The sequence below is a fragment of the Myotis daubentonii genome, chromosome 16 (genome assembly GCF_963259705.1).
Source record: "Myotis daubentonii chromosome 16, mMyoDau2.1, whole genome shotgun sequence".
In the NCBI taxonomy this organism is placed as follows: Eukaryota; Metazoa; Chordata; class Mammalia; order Chiroptera; family Vespertilionidae; genus Myotis; species Myotis daubentonii.
The window spans coordinates 54,130,514-54,148,211 of record NC_081855.1 but is presented as its reverse complement, the minus strand read 5'-3'; the positions used below and the strand labels follow the sequence as shown (position 1 = coordinate 54,148,211).

The 17,698-nt window shown below is 46.0% G+C and overlaps 1 protein-coding gene across 1 annotated transcript; it reads left to right on the top strand.

Moving 5' to 3' along the window:
• The first annotated feature begins 1,343 nt into the window (after positions 1–1,343).
• JPT1 (Jupiter microtubule associated homolog 1) lies at positions 1,344–16,133 on the top strand. The gene is made up of 5 exons (XM_059671182.1): positions 1,344–1,531; positions 9,494–9,636; positions 10,000–10,097; positions 10,981–10,999; positions 15,867–16,133. The coding sequence occupies exons 1-5, from the start codon at positions 1,476–1,478 to the stop codon at positions 16,013–16,015; spliced, it is 465 nt and encodes a 154-aa protein (XP_059527165.1). The 5' UTR covers positions 1,344–1,475; the 3' UTR covers positions 16,016–16,133.
• The last annotated feature ends 1,565 nt before the right edge of the window (positions 16,134–17,698 follow it).

Genomic DNA, 17,698 nt, shown 5'->3' with positions numbered 1-17,698 from the left:
GAGCCTGAGCCAGCAACCAACATACTCCTCTAACTCCTAGTCTGTACTTACATGATTTTTTTTTGTTAGAGAAACATTGATGTGAGAAACATCCATCAGCTGCCTCCTGCCCTGACCTGGGATGGAGCCTGTAACCACTCCAACCAATTGAACCACACCAGCCAGGGCAGGAATTACATGATTTTTGAGGAGGGCTTGCATGCTCACTGGCTAGATGGATATGAAAGTGTTTTTTTTATTTTTTAGCTTTTATTATTATTAAAGTTTTGAAAGTTGACGCCAAGCCTTTAAGAATGGAAATATTTTAATCCAAACAAGTGGTGTGCTTCGAGTTTTTGTGGTAAGCACAAAAATCCATGCCTTTCTAGAAGAGAAGAACTTATCTCTGGCTTTTCATGAAAGCCCAGAAGAGCGGTTAGCCAATAATATAAACTTCTGACTGGGGGGAGGAGGCTATGCAAAGAGGAAAGTAGTTCAATTTTATGGAAATACTGAACAAGATTTGCCTTGAGGAAACATGCATGCTTTCCTATTATGATTTTGTAAGCAGTCATTCCTGAGCCCTCCAAGTGTGTCTGCATTTGTTGCAGAGATAGATTTACCCAGACAGGTGGAAGAGCCATGACTTAAGGGTATAAACAGCTGCAGAGCTCTGGAATAGTCTTGATAGCAAAGGATGTGGCCATTCCCAGCCACCAGGCATTAACAGCCTTAGAACAGACCTTCAAATCACGACTATAATTTTGGTCTAGTGCATGCACCGCCCATGACAGCTAAATATTAACATTAAAATGTAAAGAATTTCCAGTCGTTTTAAAAGGGATCATCTTGGCGTGCTTTCTGTCGCTGACTCAATGTTGCTGCCTTGGGACTGTCAGGTTTTCACAGGAGATACACAGTAGGCACTCAATAAATGTGAATTTAGAGTAGTCCTTTTCATCCCTTAAGGAGCATGCCCTCACTGTCCCACCATAAATAAGGCAAATAAGTGCGTGGTAACGACAAATCTTCCCTGCACTGTGGGTTCCAACTTACCGGAGCGAGCTTTCTCCTTTGTCAGGTAACTTTTTAGTGACAGCGAGCATTACTCGTACCAAGCATGGGGCAGGTTTGTCCTTTGTCCAATCATCTCCGAGATTTGAGGGTGGGGGAGGGGGCACTTCTCCAGACCATCCCTGACCAGGAAGCGGGCGGGCTTAGGTTGAGCCTGGACCACCACAGCCCATCGTGAGGCAGTACGATGCTTGGCACTCCGGGGAACCAATAGGTACGCAGAGAGCTATTTGAACCGGCCAATGCCGGGAGGGCGGGGGCGGGGTTTACAAACCCTATAAAAGCGGTGGCCGGCCGAACAGGCGGTGGCGGAGGCTTCTGCAGCGGTCGCCGTTGGTGGGGTGGGGAGCTTGTCTGCGCCCCTCGCGCCGGATCCTTTCAACTCTCTGGTGCCGCGCCAGCTTGTCTCACTCCTCGGCGTCATGACGACCACCACCACCTTCAAGGGCGTCGACCCCAACAGCAGGAATAGCTCCAGGTGAGGCGGCGGGTCCGCGCCACGCGGGACTCGGGGTCGGGAGGGCCGCTGCCCAGCGGGGCCACGCGGGCCGAGTTGCGGGTCGTTGGCGGTAACGTGCCCGGGGCGTCTGGCCAGGCGGCCGTGCTCTGTTACCAGTCCCGCCTTTGTGTCTCCCCGCGAGCCGCGCACGCTGCCCCGCCCGACTCCCTCTCCTCTCATTCATTCCTGCCCGGGAGCGAGGGGCCGGAGGGCCGGGGACTCGCCCTTACGCGCCGCGGCTTGTAAGTTGGGCTGTACCGAGAGGGTTCGCGCCCTCCTCTTTTAAGCGGAGCCAACCCGTTCCCAGGGCGGTGGTCTTAGCCCCCGGGTGCCCGGACAGCTTAGGGGCGTCTCGGCCAGGCCCCATTGTCTCACCCCCGGGCCACGCGCTCCTGTCACTTGCTCGGGGCAGGTGCGGCCGTGCGATCGGCGTGGCGATCAGATTCCGCGGTCGCAGCCAGCGGATCCGGCGGGCTTCTCCCCACTGGGGCCAGTCTGGCAGGTGGCATTGGTGGGCAGGCAGGATGGTCATCGCGACCCCCAACTCCTTCCTTTCCAGGACCCAGCCGTCAGCCCTTGCCAAGTGCCTCCCTTCTGCTAACAAAGGAAAGACCCCCGCTCCTTCCCCTCCTGCGCCCACCTGCGAACGGGAGAGGGCGTGTGCCAGTCCGAGTGGGTTTTCCGTGCTCAAACCTGCGGACCCCGGTCTTTGCATCCCACCTCTTTGACGTTTGTTAAATGAGTTCATCTCTGGCCCCAGTTCCCTTGCAGGAGGAGGTTTCCTGTTCTTGGGCGGGGCCGGGGACATCCATTGTCTCTTCCATGTACTATTTCCACTTGGGAAGCGGGGCCTTTCTGGCCACTTAGGCCACTGCATTTGGGGAAGGGGCACTGGGTGCCGGGTTTGGACCGGGACCCTTTTCCAAGCGGTTGCCTAACTTGGCGGAAGGGTTTGGATCCGGCGGAACGTGCCCACATTGTCCGGGCTGCTCTCTGAGGTGGGATCTCCGGGATCCTTGCTCACGGCTCGGAGGGAGCTTAGCCTCCGCTTTTCCTGGGCATCTAGTCTTCATCGATGGGGATCTGCAGCCATGTGTGGCCAGCCCTGGGGTCCTGAGCAAGTGGCACAAAGGGAGCCATTTTGTGGGGCTAAGAAGACAGCCGTGAAATAGCTGTGTCTCAGGGGTTGGAGAACTTGGGGACAAAAGCAGGCCTCAGCACTGAGCCTTAGGAGGAGCTTTGAAAATGACATTCCTTTTGAATTCATTCCTTTCCCTTTCGCAATGGAGAAAAAACAGGAAAGATTTTTAAAAACAAAATTAGTGGTTCCTGGGAGGCTGGGGGGCGGGGGTAGTACACAAAATACTGAAGAGGGTCACTCCCTCTTCTGTTGTCATCCTTCCAATGAGATCATTTTTTTCAGAGGACACTGGAGCGAATTGAACCTTGGTTTTTCCGTTTGTGCCACGGGGTCAACTTTCTGCGGGTCAGAATGTAGTGGTTGGAATGTTCATGTGTAAAAAATCTGAGGTTTTAGCCTTTGGGGTTGAGTTCGGTTTGGTGCTTCATAAAGAATTTCGGTGACCTGGTCAAATGAATCCTCACACTAGCTTTTGATATGTATATTTGAAATGTCAGACGGAAATGAGTTTTGGTTCTGCACAGTAAGTGTTGTAATTCATCTTTTGTCGTCAATTTCTGTCCAGTATTGTGATCTTGGGACTGTAGCATTGTCCTTTTATTTACTTCCTGCCTTTCCGTCTTCCGTAATCTCAGCTAATGCTCCTAAAACTTCTTTTCTCCGGCAACATCCTCCTGGCCCCATAAACGTGTTATAAATTTAGTCTGTTAGGAAATGATCTGCAAAGATTATATGGGAAGTCTAGGATTTAAAGAGAGAAGAAAGAAAAAGTAATTTTTAAAACATTGCTGTCTGCAGTACATGGAGACATTTGTGTTGTCTCAAATATGTAATCCTGATTTAGTTATCATGTGTGTTGTTCAGAAGGAATAGTAGGGCCTGAAAGAGTAAAATGGATATAATTTCTGTCTTATGATTCAAATCCTTTGTTTGGGGATGTCTGGCTGTTACAAATGGGCTCCACAACACTGACGTCATCCGAGTAGGTACTACCTGCTGTTAGAGCAGGAACACGGACCTTTAAAAAGTTGAAATGGTCAGAGCTTTGCGTTTTTGTTTTTTTTAAGCTGGTGTTTGGGTATTAGTTTCTTTATTTTTTTTCCCCCAAGGCCGAAAAATATTTCCCAGCCCATTAGGGTTCTGAAGATTTTCATCTGGCTAAAAATTCATAAGGGTTTAATTATGATGGTAAGGGGAAAAAATCATTAATCTCTAGGCCCTAGAGTGTAGGGAATGAAGGGGGAAGACAATGAAGCAAGTTAACTTTTGGGGTACAAATGTTGAAAACCTAGTCACTTCAAACTTTAACATGAGAGAAAGCCTATTAAGAATTTATACCTTTAATTATTACTTAAACCATTTATACCAACGTAAAATTATCACCTTTATTAAATGTATGCCTGAGCACACATAATCTAAGTGAATATTTAATATCTGAGATTAAAAAAGAACACCCACAAACCAGTGAGGTTTTACATGTTTGACATAAGAGAACACAATGGATCTCCCCCCCCCCGCCCCCAAGGGAAATATGACACTAGAGGCCCGGTGCATAAAATTCATGCACGGGTAGGGCCCCTAGGCCCGGCTGGCGATCAGGGCCAATCAGATTGCCCGCCTCCCGGCCTCCTCCTTCCTTTGCTCCCTCAGCACCCCACCACTGCTGCTGGTCACCCGCCATGTTCCGCCCCGCCCCCTGGTGGTCAGTGCATGTCATAGCGGGCGATCAAACTCCCAAGGGGGACAATTTGCATATTAGCCTTTTATTATATAGGATTTTTATTTAGTATAAATTGGGTACTGAATTTTACTGTGGGCAGACACAAATATTAGATTCAGGGTAGGACACTAGAGGACCGACATAAGAAATATAAGACAGTTTAAGATTAGGAAACAAGAAAACAAATCAAAGCACCAACTATGTGGGTTTGTAGTGTAAAGAGAAAAATGGCCTTGTGTGGTTCCCCTGTATCAATGCCAGGAACTGGGGATTTGGGTTTTGGTCATATCTGTGTCAGTTAACTAATGTTGGGCAATTTATTTGGAACTTCTCAGGGCCTGACTTGGCTCCCTTAAAAATGAGGCTGAACCCTGACTGGTAGCTCAGTTCATTGGAGTGTGGTCCCGATACGATATGCCTAGGTTATAGGTTTAATCCCTGGTCAGGGCACACACACAGAAGAGGCTGTTGAACTGGATAGACAGGGATTTTTCATACTTTTGAATCTCATGGCACACACAAACGAATTACTGAAATTCTGCAGCACACCAAAAAATATATTTTTTGCCGATCTGACAAAAATAATAGATATAATTTTGATTCATTCATACTGGAGGGCTATTGTTGTGTTGGCTGTTGTCATTTTTTTATTTGGCAATCTAAGGGAAAAGAGGTCAGGGCCCCTGACTGAATAGTCAGGTATTGCATGTTTTAAAAATTATTGCCGAGACACCAGCTGCAAATCGCTGGGAGAGAGCAGTCAGAGCCCAGCAAATTACCACCCGAGGGCCAAACCCAGCTGGCCTCAGATTTGACATTTATAAGTGGTTGGGGAAAAAAAAAAGCCAGAAGAATATTTCATGACTTGTGAAAATGATATGAAAATCAAATTTCCATGTCCGTAAGTGAAGTTTTATTGGAACACAGCCACACTCATTCATTTTCACGTTGTCTGTGGCTGCTTTGTGCCATGTGATGGAGTTACATAGTTGTGCCAGACTGCAGGACCCACAAGCCAAAAATACCTCCTGTCTGGCCCTTTCACACAAAGTATCTCTAGTGTTTTCACCTCAGGTTCCACCTGCTACTCTTTGAGATCATGGAGGAGGTGAAGGTTTAAGAGTCACTGAGGGGGCCGGGCCAGTGTTGCTCAGTGGTTAGCATAGACCCAGGAACCCAGAGGTCATGGCTCCATTCCAGTCAGGGCACATGCCCAGGCTGGGGGCTCGATCCTCAGTTGGGGGCCTACAGGAGGCAGCCATAGATGTTTCTATCTCTCTATCCCTCTCCCTCCTCTCTAAAAATCAATTTTTAAAAAAAAAAGAGTCACTGAGGGAAGGGTGGAGAGGGCACTAGGTAGGAGAAAGTATGAGGTGGAGATAAGCCAGAACTGTTTGGGGAACAGTGAAGAAAGTGGCCTGACTGGATTGGGGAAGAGGGCGGTGCCGAGAGGAGGCCACATTGGCAGTTGGAAAAGTTTGTCTGATTTCCTTCAGTTCTGCCGAGGCTTAACCAGACCTTGCATCTGGCTTGGGGGTAGCAGGACTAAGATCGCACAGGGGAGCCTGGTGGGGAAGGACACAGGGCAGGGCAGGAGATCATACCCCGTGGGCAGGAAGGGCCAGTGTAAGGGAGCTGAGGCCAGGGTGTTGCCTACAGCCAAGGGGGCAGGAACCCAGCTCAGGGCTTCTGGCTGAGAGGCGCTCCCCCTGTGGGAACGCACTGACCACCAGGGGGCAGCTCTTGCATTGAGCGTCTGCCCCCTGGTGGTCAGTGCCTGCCATAGCGACTGGTCATTCCGCCGTTCGGTCGATTTGCATATTAGCCTTTTATTATATAGGATGTAATTGGGTTTATATTTGTTCTCTAACCTTTTTTATTCACTGGGTTTTGGGTAACTTTTTGTATCTACTAAAGGCAAATCTCACTGTAATGTGTATAGCTTCCTGTTGTATAGACAGACTTTGATACCTAACCTCCTACTATTGGATAATTAGGGTATTTCCAACTTTTCACAGATTAACCTATTTATAGGGGTATCCTTGTACATATGTCTGGTTATCTACTTAGGATAATTTCTGGAAGTAGAAATGCTGATTCATATAAAATGTAAACCTAAACAATTGGTACACATATCAAAATGTTCTTTAGAAAATTTGTACAAATTCATGCTGGGAATTGGCATTTATTTTCCATCTTCCCTAGTCTAATAAGCAGAAACCCTCACAAAACTGTCATCTTGGTGTGTGTTTTTGTTTTGTTTTGTTTTTTAGAGTTTATTTGAACCAAACTAACAAGATATGCCGAAACCGGTTTGGCTCAGTGGATAGAGCGTCGGCCTGCGGACTGAAAGGTCCCAGGTTCGATTCCGGTCAAGGGCATGTACCTGGGTTGCGGGCACATCCCCAGTAGGGGGTGTGCATGAGGCAGCTGATCGATGTTTCTATCTCTCTATCTCTCTCCCTTCCTCTCTGTAAAAAATCAATAAAATATATTTAAAAAAAAAAAAAAAAAAAGATATGCAGGGGAGCAAGATCTCAAATGCTCCCAACTATCATCTTGTTTTAAATTTTATTTGCTAATGAGGTTGAATTTTTAATATTTAGAGGCTACCCATATATTTTAATTGCCTGTTAGTACTGTTTGTCATTTTTTTTGGTTATTTTTAAAATAATTTCTTAAGAGCATCGCATTATATTAGTGATATTATCCTTTGTCAAACGTGCATATTTTTGCCAAGTTTAATCTGTCCATCTCATGATTTCTGGCTTTCATCTTGTGCTAAGAAAGAAAGCCCTTTTCTTCAAGACTAGGACACATCCGTATTTATTTTCTTCCAGTATTTTTGTTATATATATTATATATATTATATATTTGTTATATATATTTTATATGTAATATATATATATATATATATATATATATATATATATATATATATATATATTATTGATTTCAGAGAGGAAGGGAGAAGGAGAGAAAGATAAAAACATAATGATGAGAATCATTGATTGGCTGCCTCCTGCATGCTCCCTACTCAAGCCCGAAACCCAGGCATGTGCCTTTGACTGAAATTGTACCTGGGACCCTTCAGTCCGCTGGCCAACGCTCTATCCACTGAGCAAAACCAGCTAGGGCTGTTTTAGTCTTTAAATGGAAATATTTGGCTTAGGTGGAACTTTTTGGTAAATGAAGTGAGTTAGGGATATATATATATTTTGTTTAATCAAAATGACTAGCAAGTTAACTCATTGCAGTTTTCCCCACTGGCAGTCTTTTTGAGAGAGAATGCTTTATCTTGACAGAATTCTGGGAAAAACAGATCAGATTCTCTCATTAAGTGATAAAACATTTAATGAGTAGAGTTGAACAACTCACTTAATAAGCTTGATCTAGTGGACATAGAGAACAGTGGCAAATACACTCTCTTTTCAAGCATATATAGAGAGATTTATAAAATTGACCATATATTAAGCCATAAGGCACATTTCATCAAATTTTCAAAGGGTTCATGTCATAAAACTGTTGTCTGTCTGTGTTATAATTAAAAGCTAAAAACCAATAAGCTATAAAGGTCCCTATACTTGGAAACTTACAAATGCACTTCTAAGTAATTTATGGGCCAAAGAAGAAAATAATGGACATGCTAAAATATTTAGACTGGACCAGTAGTTTAAAAAAATCAAAACTTGGGAATGCCTTCAGTGGGGTATTTAGAAGAGAATTTATACCTTAAGTGTTTAATTTTTCTTTTATTTTCTAATATAAGGAGCTTAGTTTACAAATGACAACCGTATTTGTAAACTTGGATGAAATGGACATATTCCTAGAAAATTGCTTCTTATTCAAACTGACTTAAGAAATAGAAACCAGACCTCTCCTGTCTCTAACAGAGGAATTGAATTAGTGGTTAGAAAAATCTTTCCATAAAATCATCTCCATTTTCTGTGTTTTTGAATTTTTCTAGGGAGGGGACAAATGGGTCAGCCTGTGGCAGGGAGATTGGGAAATGTGAAAGTACTATATTCGTTGTTGAACAAAAACCCATAGGTGGTGTCCGCAGGTACATGCGTACAGAACATGCTGCGAATTTTACACTTAATGTCTCATGTTGACTTTCTCCCTGTGGCTAGTCACTTGCGTTTACCAGTGACAACAGTGAGGTCCAAGTATATAAACAGGGCTCGCCTGTGATGTTGAGATTGGAGAGATGCTTTATTATTACCTTTGCTTGGCCTTCTAAATTGATTAGTTAACTTTTAATATGAATGTTCTTCCTTTTTTTATTTCGTTGAAAATAAAAATGGAAAAAAGTAACAAGATGTGTTTCTAAACTTTGCACATACAGGGTAGGGCAAAAGTAGGTTTACAGTTTGTATGGAAAATAATACAATCTCTCTATATAAAAGCCCAGCGACCAGAACGACGGAACAACCAGTGGCTATGAAATGCACTGTGGCAGCCAACCGGCCTGATTCAGGCCCCAATGGGGCCCTCCCCCCTGGCTGCCCCCCCCCATTTGCCCTGCCCCTGATTGGCTCCCCCGACCCCAATTGTGGGCGGACCGGCTGGCCAACTGCCTGTGGCTTCTCCCCCTCATCAACCCGGTCAGACTCCCCCCCCCCCACCCCCCACCCCCCCACCAAGCACGAATTCGTGCATGAGGCCTCTAGTAATTAATAAATAATAATACAGATATAAGAATAAACTGTTTTGCATACTCACAACTGTACACCCACTTTTGCCACACCCTGTATTTCCAGCTAAGCCCAGGAGGCAAGGTCCCTGAGGTCTCTGGCCATTTCCTAAAAGGAGCCGCCAGCCAGGCTATTGTTTGTGATGACTTCCCGGCAGCCTTGTGTGATAGACAACCTTACTAGAGAGATTATAAAGCTGCATTTTTGTTCTTAACATCCAGCGTTGAAATTATACCTCAGGGAATCAATTCGTTGTCCCCATTAGCACCTTTCTTTCGTGGGAGGGAAGGGGAATGAATGGGCTGGGGGAAACGGTTCCTGACAACATTTTTCCTAGGAATGTGTTGGTATGGTTTGACGTTTCTCTTTTTCCATTTTCCTAGGGTTTTGCGGCCTCCAGGTGGCGGATCCAACTTTTCATTAGGCTTTGATGAACCCACAGAACAGCCCGTGAGGAAGAACAAAATGGCCTCTAGCATCTTCGGGACCCCCGAGGAAAACCCCCCTTCGTGGGCCAAGTCGGCAGGTATGGCTTATGTCTGATTGCTGGTCAAGGGGAGGACCCAGCGCGAAACCACAGCTGTCACAGGGCTTGTGAGCCAAATCTAACTTTATCTTAAAGAGATAAACAGCAGTTAAAGCTCCTCATTGGAGGGAAGACTGGGACCAAGTCTCTGGAAATACTCAGAGTTTATGGGATGGATCAGAATAAGGAGCGACGTCGGACAGGGTTACTCAGTCCCTCTGTCAACATTTTAAGCCATCCTTTAACCTCCCTCACACTGTTTGCTCATTTTGGAATACGAGACTAACTTAAAATATCGCTCGCTAAGAGGGTTTGCTTTAGGTCTTCCTATTATGTTCCTCAAGAAAGTGTCTTTTGATTCAGGTGCCAAGTCCAGTGGTGGCAGAGAAGACCCTGAGTCGTCTGCACCCCAGAGAAGGAACTCCTCGGAAGCCAGCTCTGGAGACTTCCTAGACCTGAAGGTCAGTGTGACAATCGGGGAAGAGGCCAGGCTTCGAGGACATTTCGGTTTAGAAATCAGATTCCCCCTGTCGTTCTAAGAGCTTCAGTTCTTCCACTGCAGTTTTCCAGAGAGGTTGTTGGGAAGGGACTGGGCAGTATTGGTGGATGACTGACAACTGAAGAGAGGGAAGTCAGAAAGTGAATAAACGTGACCTTGCTGTTCTGAGTCTCTTCAGCCGTTAGGATTGGCCTCTACCCCTCCGCGTTGATTTTAGTCACATCACACTCACTTCCTGTGTATCTCAGATATGGCGGTATTTCTGAGTTCAAGGACTGTTTAAATTGTTGGCAAACGTTGTCCAGTTGTTTTGAACTGAACTCAAGGACTGTAGCACCGCCCCAGAGTCCCCAGCTGTGTGTCTGGAAAGCTGGTAGAGTGTCCTCCGGAGTAGGGATTTCAGGGCACATGGAGGCGTCAGCCACCTGAGTGTGGGAGGCTGTGGAAGGGGCTTTGGAACTGTTAGGTGCCTGTCAACCCCTAGGTCAGAAGCAAGAGAGGAAGGACAGGTTGACTAGTTTCCCATTCTGTTAGTAGGGCCTCTGAAATGCTAATTGATAGAGGTCATCAGTGTAGATGTTAAGATTTTTTTTAAAAAATTATATTAGTTAGATGTTAAGGTTTGCTAAATTTTGGGTATGTAACTGGCACCGGGGCAATTTGTCCAGCATTGTCCCTGGTTGAATAAAGGTTGCTTGTGATGCAGCCTGACCCTGCCCTTGACCGCATCAAAATGAAAACACTTGGTTTCAAAGACATAGTAATCTCTCTGAACTGTGGCTGCTTTATTTGTATGTTGCAAAATTAAAATCCGGAGTAAAATTTTAATCTCTTTTCTTTTCCAGGGAGAAGGTGACATTCATGGTGAGTACTTCCAAAGCCCAGATTTCTGGTTCTGTAAATGGTTTTAGAATAGAGTGGAGCGCTGGCCAAGCGACTCAGTTGGGCTTGTACACTGAAAGGTGGCAGGTTGATTCCCAGTCGGGGCACATGCCTGGGTTGCGGTTCCATCCCAGGTTGGGGCATGTACTGTAGGCGACCGATGGATGTTTCTCTCTCTCCCTTTCTCTCTAAAATCAATGAAAGAATAGATTGGAATTTTGATTCAAGTCACGTCCTGGGAAAGAGATTGGGGACTGCACTCTAGCTTTGCCTGAGTGCCAGCATACTCTGGGTGGAGGGAAGAAAAATGAACAGGGAAGTGAGCGAACATGGCCACATTTGGTACGGCCAGCAGTGAGAGCAGTGCTAGAAGTGTGTGAGAAAGGATTAAAAAACCAACCCTTTACAAATATATGTGCATTATTCAGGCTGGTATTTGTTACACTTAGTGAGAGCATTTTAGTAAATGGCTCTGGCAGTTCAAGTTGGCCCACGGCATTGAGCTTACAAAGGTTGGTTGATTTTTCTTTTTTCTTTTTAATATATATATACTAAGCTGCTTATTTATCGAGACAATGGAAACCCGGTGATCTTATAAATGGTGATTTAGGGGGCAGATGTAAATTTTCATCCCTGTGGAAATGAGCTGTTGCCATTTAATTATTTTAATCTGTGAGGTAGTTATTGGCATTTCCCTAACAAGTGCCAGAGAAGTCCTGACAAGTGTGATCTGGAGTTGACACACACCAGGCGGCGGCAGCGGTAAAAATGGACTCGGTGGAATGCAGCTATCAGGCCCCGGTCCTGCCGGGGCTGCCTCACGGCCTCTTCCTGCCATTACATCCTGTGCTGCAGCCTCCAGGGAGTCAGATGTGAAAGAGCCACGTTCCTCTTCTGTCCTCTCAAACGGTGCTTTTCTTTTCTTTTTTTAAATATTTTTATTGATTTCAGAGAGGAAGGGAGAGGGAGAGAGAAACATCAATGATAAGAGAGAATCATGGTTCGGCTGCCTCCTGCACTCCCCACGCTGGGGATTGTTAGAAATAATGCGAGCCCCCAAATTCAGGGGTCCTGGTAGAACACAAATCACACTGGGAGGCAGGCAGCAGGCAGGTGTCTTTACTTCTCCGCAGAAGGCTGCGCACTCAGGGTCTGGAAGCACGCACACCAGCAGGTGGTCTGCGGCTTTATGATCCCTGACCCACGTGACCTGTCCCTTGCTCTTGATTGGAGCTCAGGCGCACAGTCTTTCGCGATTGGCTAATTCAAAAAGAGGGGTTGGCCTTGGCTGTTTCAAGATGGCGGCCCCCAGGGGAGCTGCAAGCCATGCGGCCAACATGGCGGCTGTCTAAACTGTTCTTTGGCAGAAAAGATGATTTGTTTATTCTCACAGGATCGAGCCTGCACCCCGGCTTCTGCCCTGACCGGGAATCGAACCGTGACCTCCTGGTCCATAGGTCGATGCTCAACCACTGAGTCCCGCCGGGGGGGCTCACGGTGCATCTCCCCGGGGTGGGGCGAGCTCTGAACGGCTGTGAGCGTAACGCAGGCGCATGCTCGTTGGACACATTCCCTGTGCCCGGGCTGAAGATCGGTTTGTTTTTTGTTCATGTCCAATTTGTTTCATTTGAAAAGACTGTTCTGCAGGTAAAATATTTTCTAGGCTTTTCGATTCCACTGCTTTGTGTAATCCTGAAATACTTCCACTGTGAGACCTTATTTAGCCACAATCCTGACTCACTAATTTTGGCCAATGAGTACAATTGGGGATTTGGGGAGCCTGGAGAGTGTGTGAGATTCTTCGGGTAAATCGCACATTGAATTGTGTAGTATGACAAGTCCTTCCTCTTTTTTTCACCCATTGTCATCCATTTTGCCACCTGATTATTTTGTGTTCCTGATAGCTGCTACTTTTACTTTATTTGTCGTAAAATGACAAGGGGCCTGATAATGTAAGGCACATCTGGTGGAGTAGAGGTCAACCCCAATTCTGTTGCCAAGTTTACTTCAAAGCCAAGCTATTCTGCTCTGTTTAAACAAAACAGATTTTGTTTGGATATAAGGAAAATTGCCTTCGTCTTGTGGGCAATTAAACAGGAGTGGCCACAGGGAGGACTTTGGAAATCTATAAGAAAGAGGACATGAAGGCCTGCTGTTTTTAGTCTCCATATGTGCTGTTTTTTCTCTCCGCTTCTTTTTTTTTTTTTTTTTTGTATGCTGTTACCTCGTTGTGAAAGAGAACAGTTCCATTAATAATAAACGAAAGAAAATGGGTGGAAATGAGCCTGATTGAGCTAAAAACCACTCTGTGGGAATTAATTGCCATGGTAGCGCTGCAAGGTAATTTTGTATCCTTTAGAAGTGCCTGTTAGCTGCTTGGCCGCGACAGACAGTGGAGAATCAGGTAGATGTGTACAGCGGGGAGGCCAGGCCATGTCCTCGCAGCAGGAATGAGACTGCTCGCCTGTTGGCTCAGCCTGAGTTCATGCTCTGTATTCATCTATTTTGAATTGTTTTTAAAATGTGGGTTTTGGGGGTTTTGTTTGTGTTTGTAGTACATCGGACATGTTTTCTTAGGTTATGTAAGGGACACTTATTCTGGGACTTGGGTCCTTGATGGTGATGCTTGTGATCCCATTGCTTGCGTAACAAGAGTGTAGCAACAGGAACCGAAGGGTAGCCGGCCCTTTCTCCCCCAGCTTCAGTTCATAACCCTAAGAGCTGTCTTCTTAGAAAGCCTCCTATTAGAGTTTTACTTGTAGTTCAATACTATCGACCATTATGTGTGTCATATCATGTTACTTCTGCAGAATGTTCCAGAAATTCATCAAATGCCATGTGACTAGCAGCAGTAGCTTGTGTCTGAGATTTTGGTGTGTTTCTGATCTAAGACCACTTCTCCTTTGGACTTCTCAGTTTCAGTCGGCTAAATAAAAACTTGGTACAAGTGGTTTAAGGAACATGAACTTTTAATGTTTGGTCTTTGAAGAACTTAGAGAAACTATGTATTTTTTCAAAATTAGAACTTTTCATTGGTGCCCAGTATGAGTCCATATGGAGTTCCTACATAGTATATAGCAGAACCAGTATTTCGGCTTCACTGCTTCCAGGCTTTGGAACTCCCAAACTGGGAGGGGATACATGTCTTTAAGCCCTGGCGGGGTGGCTCAGTTGGTTGGAGCAGCATCCCGTACATCAAAAGGGTGTGGGTTCTGTTACTGGTCAGGGCACATCCATAAGTTGTGGGTATGATCCCCAGTTGGGGTGCATACAGGAAGCAACTGAGTGATGTTTCTCTCTCACCTCTCTCTAAAATCAAGAAAACATATCCTCAGGTGAAGATTGGAAAACTTTTTTCTAAGTTTATGGAAGCTTTTCTCCCATGTCTGCTACTAAAGGTGCCTCTGTGTGTGATTATTCTAAGGCACGTATTAGAATACTCAACTGAATGTGGTCTAACACTGAATGAAATCAGACCTGGATTTTCTTTAAAAATTAAAAATCGAACATGCCTTAAAACTATGAAACTCTTCTTAGAAGTTTCCTTCCACAGAAAATTCTGAGTTTTTTCTCTTGCAGTTACTCTTTGAATCAATGACGTCTCTGACTTTGTAAACTACCTGGTTAAGAATATATGCTAGTTGGGAGTTTCACAAATCAGCCAGTGAATCAATCAAGCAATATCCAGGATTTTGGACAATACTACACTAATTCTAAACACTTTATTATAGAAAGTGCCCAGTTCATGAGAGATGGGAGTGACCTGGTTAATGGAGGTGTTATTACAAGCCAGTAGGGGAAAGGTGAACTCGTTAATAAATGTTGATGATGGTACAGCTGGCCATCTGTGTCGTTAAATCAACCTCACCCAGTAATCATGGACATGTAACATACAACATGAATGCAGTAACATTTCCCACCCATCAGTCTGGCAAATATTAAAGCAAGGAGGTTACCAAGCGGTGCATATGCAAAGGTGTCAGGAGGGCATACATTGCTTTGATGGGGGGTATGAGGTGGGACGTGGCACAGCCACTTGGGAAGGTGCTGGGTAATGTTTGCATTACAGTTTTGTTTGCAGTGCTTGGGCCGGTTGCTCAGTAGAAGACTGGATATATTAAATACACACACACAATAAAGCACTTCAATTAAGCAAGGTGAATTATGACCATATGTATAAATATGGGTAAATTTGCAAAAGAATGAAAAAAAAAGGAAGTTGATATTGTTTATGTTAAACACAGGGAAAACAATATTATATGTCACGTGCTGGATATAAAATACACGTAAAATATGCCCAAAACAGCCGAAACTGGTTTGGCTCGGTGGATGGAGCGTCGGCCTGCGGACTGAAGGGTCCCGGGTTCGATTCCGGTCAAGGGCATGTACCTGGGTTGCGGGTGTGCAGGAGGCAGCTGATCGATGTTTCTCTCTCATCGATGTTTCTGACTCTCTATCCCTCTCCCTTCCTCTCTGTAAAAAATCAATAAAATATATTTTAAAAAAAATATGCCCAAAACAGACCCTCTGGGGATAGGGCGAGGAGACCCACGTGGAGGTGGGTTAGGAGTCAGGGATCTAGAGCTTGTCTGTGATGTTCTAATTTACAATATTCATGTCTTTCTTGTTTGTGTAATTGAGAAAAGAACATACACAGAATGAGGCCTGGGGACACATATGGCAAAACACAAACCGTGGTAAATTCTGGGTGGCGGGACATGGTTGGCAGCGGCGGTTTGCTTCTTTCTGTCTCTAGGTATGTTTTGAATCTTCCTAAAAAACAAACAACTTAGATCCTTCAGATTCCCTGGGAATCGCTGTTAGCCTTCATTTCATTCTGTCTCCATAGAAAACGTGGACGTAGACTTGCAGGCCAGCCTGGGGCAGAGCGAGGAGAAGCCGGTGCCCGCCGCCCCTGTGCCCAGCCCGGTGGCGCCGGCCCCGGTGCCGTCGCGGAGAAACCCCCCTGGCGGCAAGTCCAGCCTGGTCCTGGGCTAGCGCGCTGTCGGCCGCGTCGTTTTGTTTGTTTGTCTGTTTCCTCCATGCTTGTGAACTGCACAACTTGAGCCTGACTGTACATCTTTTGGATTTGTTTCATTAAAGAAGAAGCACTTTATGTACTGCTGTCTTTCTTTCCCCTTTTTCTTTTTGCAGAGCAGGTTCCCCATCTGTCCTGCTCCCGTCTGTAGGCCATGGCATGAGTGCTCCTATAGTAGGTTGGCGGGAAGGCCTTGTGAACCTCGTCCCGTGTTTTTAAAAACAAGTAATTTGGTTCCAGATGTATTGGAGGATCTTTTGTACTGAGGTTTTTAAAACCCTTTTCTTGTCAGCTTTACTTGGGTTTACCAAGCCTTGATCGGACAGGCCAGTAAACAGTCCACAGGCACCGTCCCTACAGCCCCCCCCTCCCCCCAGGGCTATCTTTATGCCGAACCTTCTGGGTGTCGCCCGAACTTGTCCCTGCCCTTTGCTAAAAGCTCTTCCTGTGCCGTATGGAACCACAGAGAGGCCTGTGCCTCATGCCTTGCTGCCGCAGAGCAAAGACACTGCCTTTTCTTTTTGAACCTTAAGCAAGAAGCCAGGCACTCACTGGGCTGGCCCAGGAGCAAAGCCTCCTGCTGTCCCACAGGGGACGCTCCATGTCCACTCCAGCTGCCCGGTTCCGAGTGTCCGTGAAGCAAGCAAGGGCGTGACCTCAGCGCGGACCCCTCGGGCAGTGCTCTGACAGCCAGACGCTGTGTGCATGATGCTGGTGTTGACCATGAAACGAAGTCTCATCCTTAAAAACTGTGTTGTACTTCACAATCCTGGACTGTTGCTTCAAGTAAACAAATGTACCGATTTTGAACTATTGTGTCCTGTGTCATCTTTTTGAGATGGTTTCGGTGTTCTGCCTGCCTAGTTGCTTTTTTCTCGTTACTACAAATCCGCCGCTCAGTGACTGGTCACTCAGTGAAAACGACCCCCGAAGGCCGAGGCAAGCGGGCTTCCCTCTGAAGACAGTTCTCTAAGGAGCCGGTTTCCATTCATAGCATGAGCTCAAAATGATCATGACCTCTGATGTCCGTGGCAATAAAATTCAGGGATAATGAGATGAACTGATATCTAAAATAATTATTAGCCAATATGCTGTATGTCTGACTCTTCTACTACCAACCTTTGTGCTGGGTGTAACGGACTGTACACCCAGCACAGAGTCCAACCTGCAAGGTGCTTCGCAGTGGTGGGCGGTCAAAGAGAGAAGAGCTCCAAAGGAAGGAAGGGTCCACATTAATTAGAAGGTGACGGGTGGGGGCGTCGGGGGAGTCAGTCCCTTTGAGGGATATGGAGACCGCTGGGTTCTAGGGAGAAAGCTCCAGGCCCACATGCTGTATCGAACGTCTGAATTGGGCATCACTAGACCTGGCTTTTAGGCCCACGGGTGCCACCTACCAGCTGTATTCTGTCGGCTTGTCATTCGGGGCTCCATTTCCTAACTTAAAAAGTGACACTTTTTGCTCTGGCCGGTTTTGCTCAGTGGGTAAAGCGTTGGCCTGCGGACTGAGGGGTCCCAATTCTGGTCAAGGGCATGTACCGCAGTTGCAGGCTCCTCCCTGGCCCTGGTTGGGGCGCATGCAAATTGATGTGTCTCTCCTCCTCCCTTCCACTCTCTAAATATCAATGGGAGGGTATCCTGGGGTG

Bases quoted from the DNA above. Each gene is read 5' to 3' on its own strand.
- JPT1 (XM_059671182.1), top strand. From the start codon at position 1,476: ATGACGACCACCACCACCTTCAAGGGCGTCGACCCCAACAGCAGGAAT. The intron at 1,532-9,493 runs GTGAGGCGGCGG...CCATTTTCCTAG, and splicing joins AACAGCAGGAATAGCTCCAG to GGTTTTGCGGCCTCCAGGTG. The intron at 9,637-9,999 runs GTATGGCTTATG...CTTTTGATTCAG, and splicing joins TTCGTGGGCCAAGTCGGCAG to GTGCCAAGTCCAGTGGTGGC.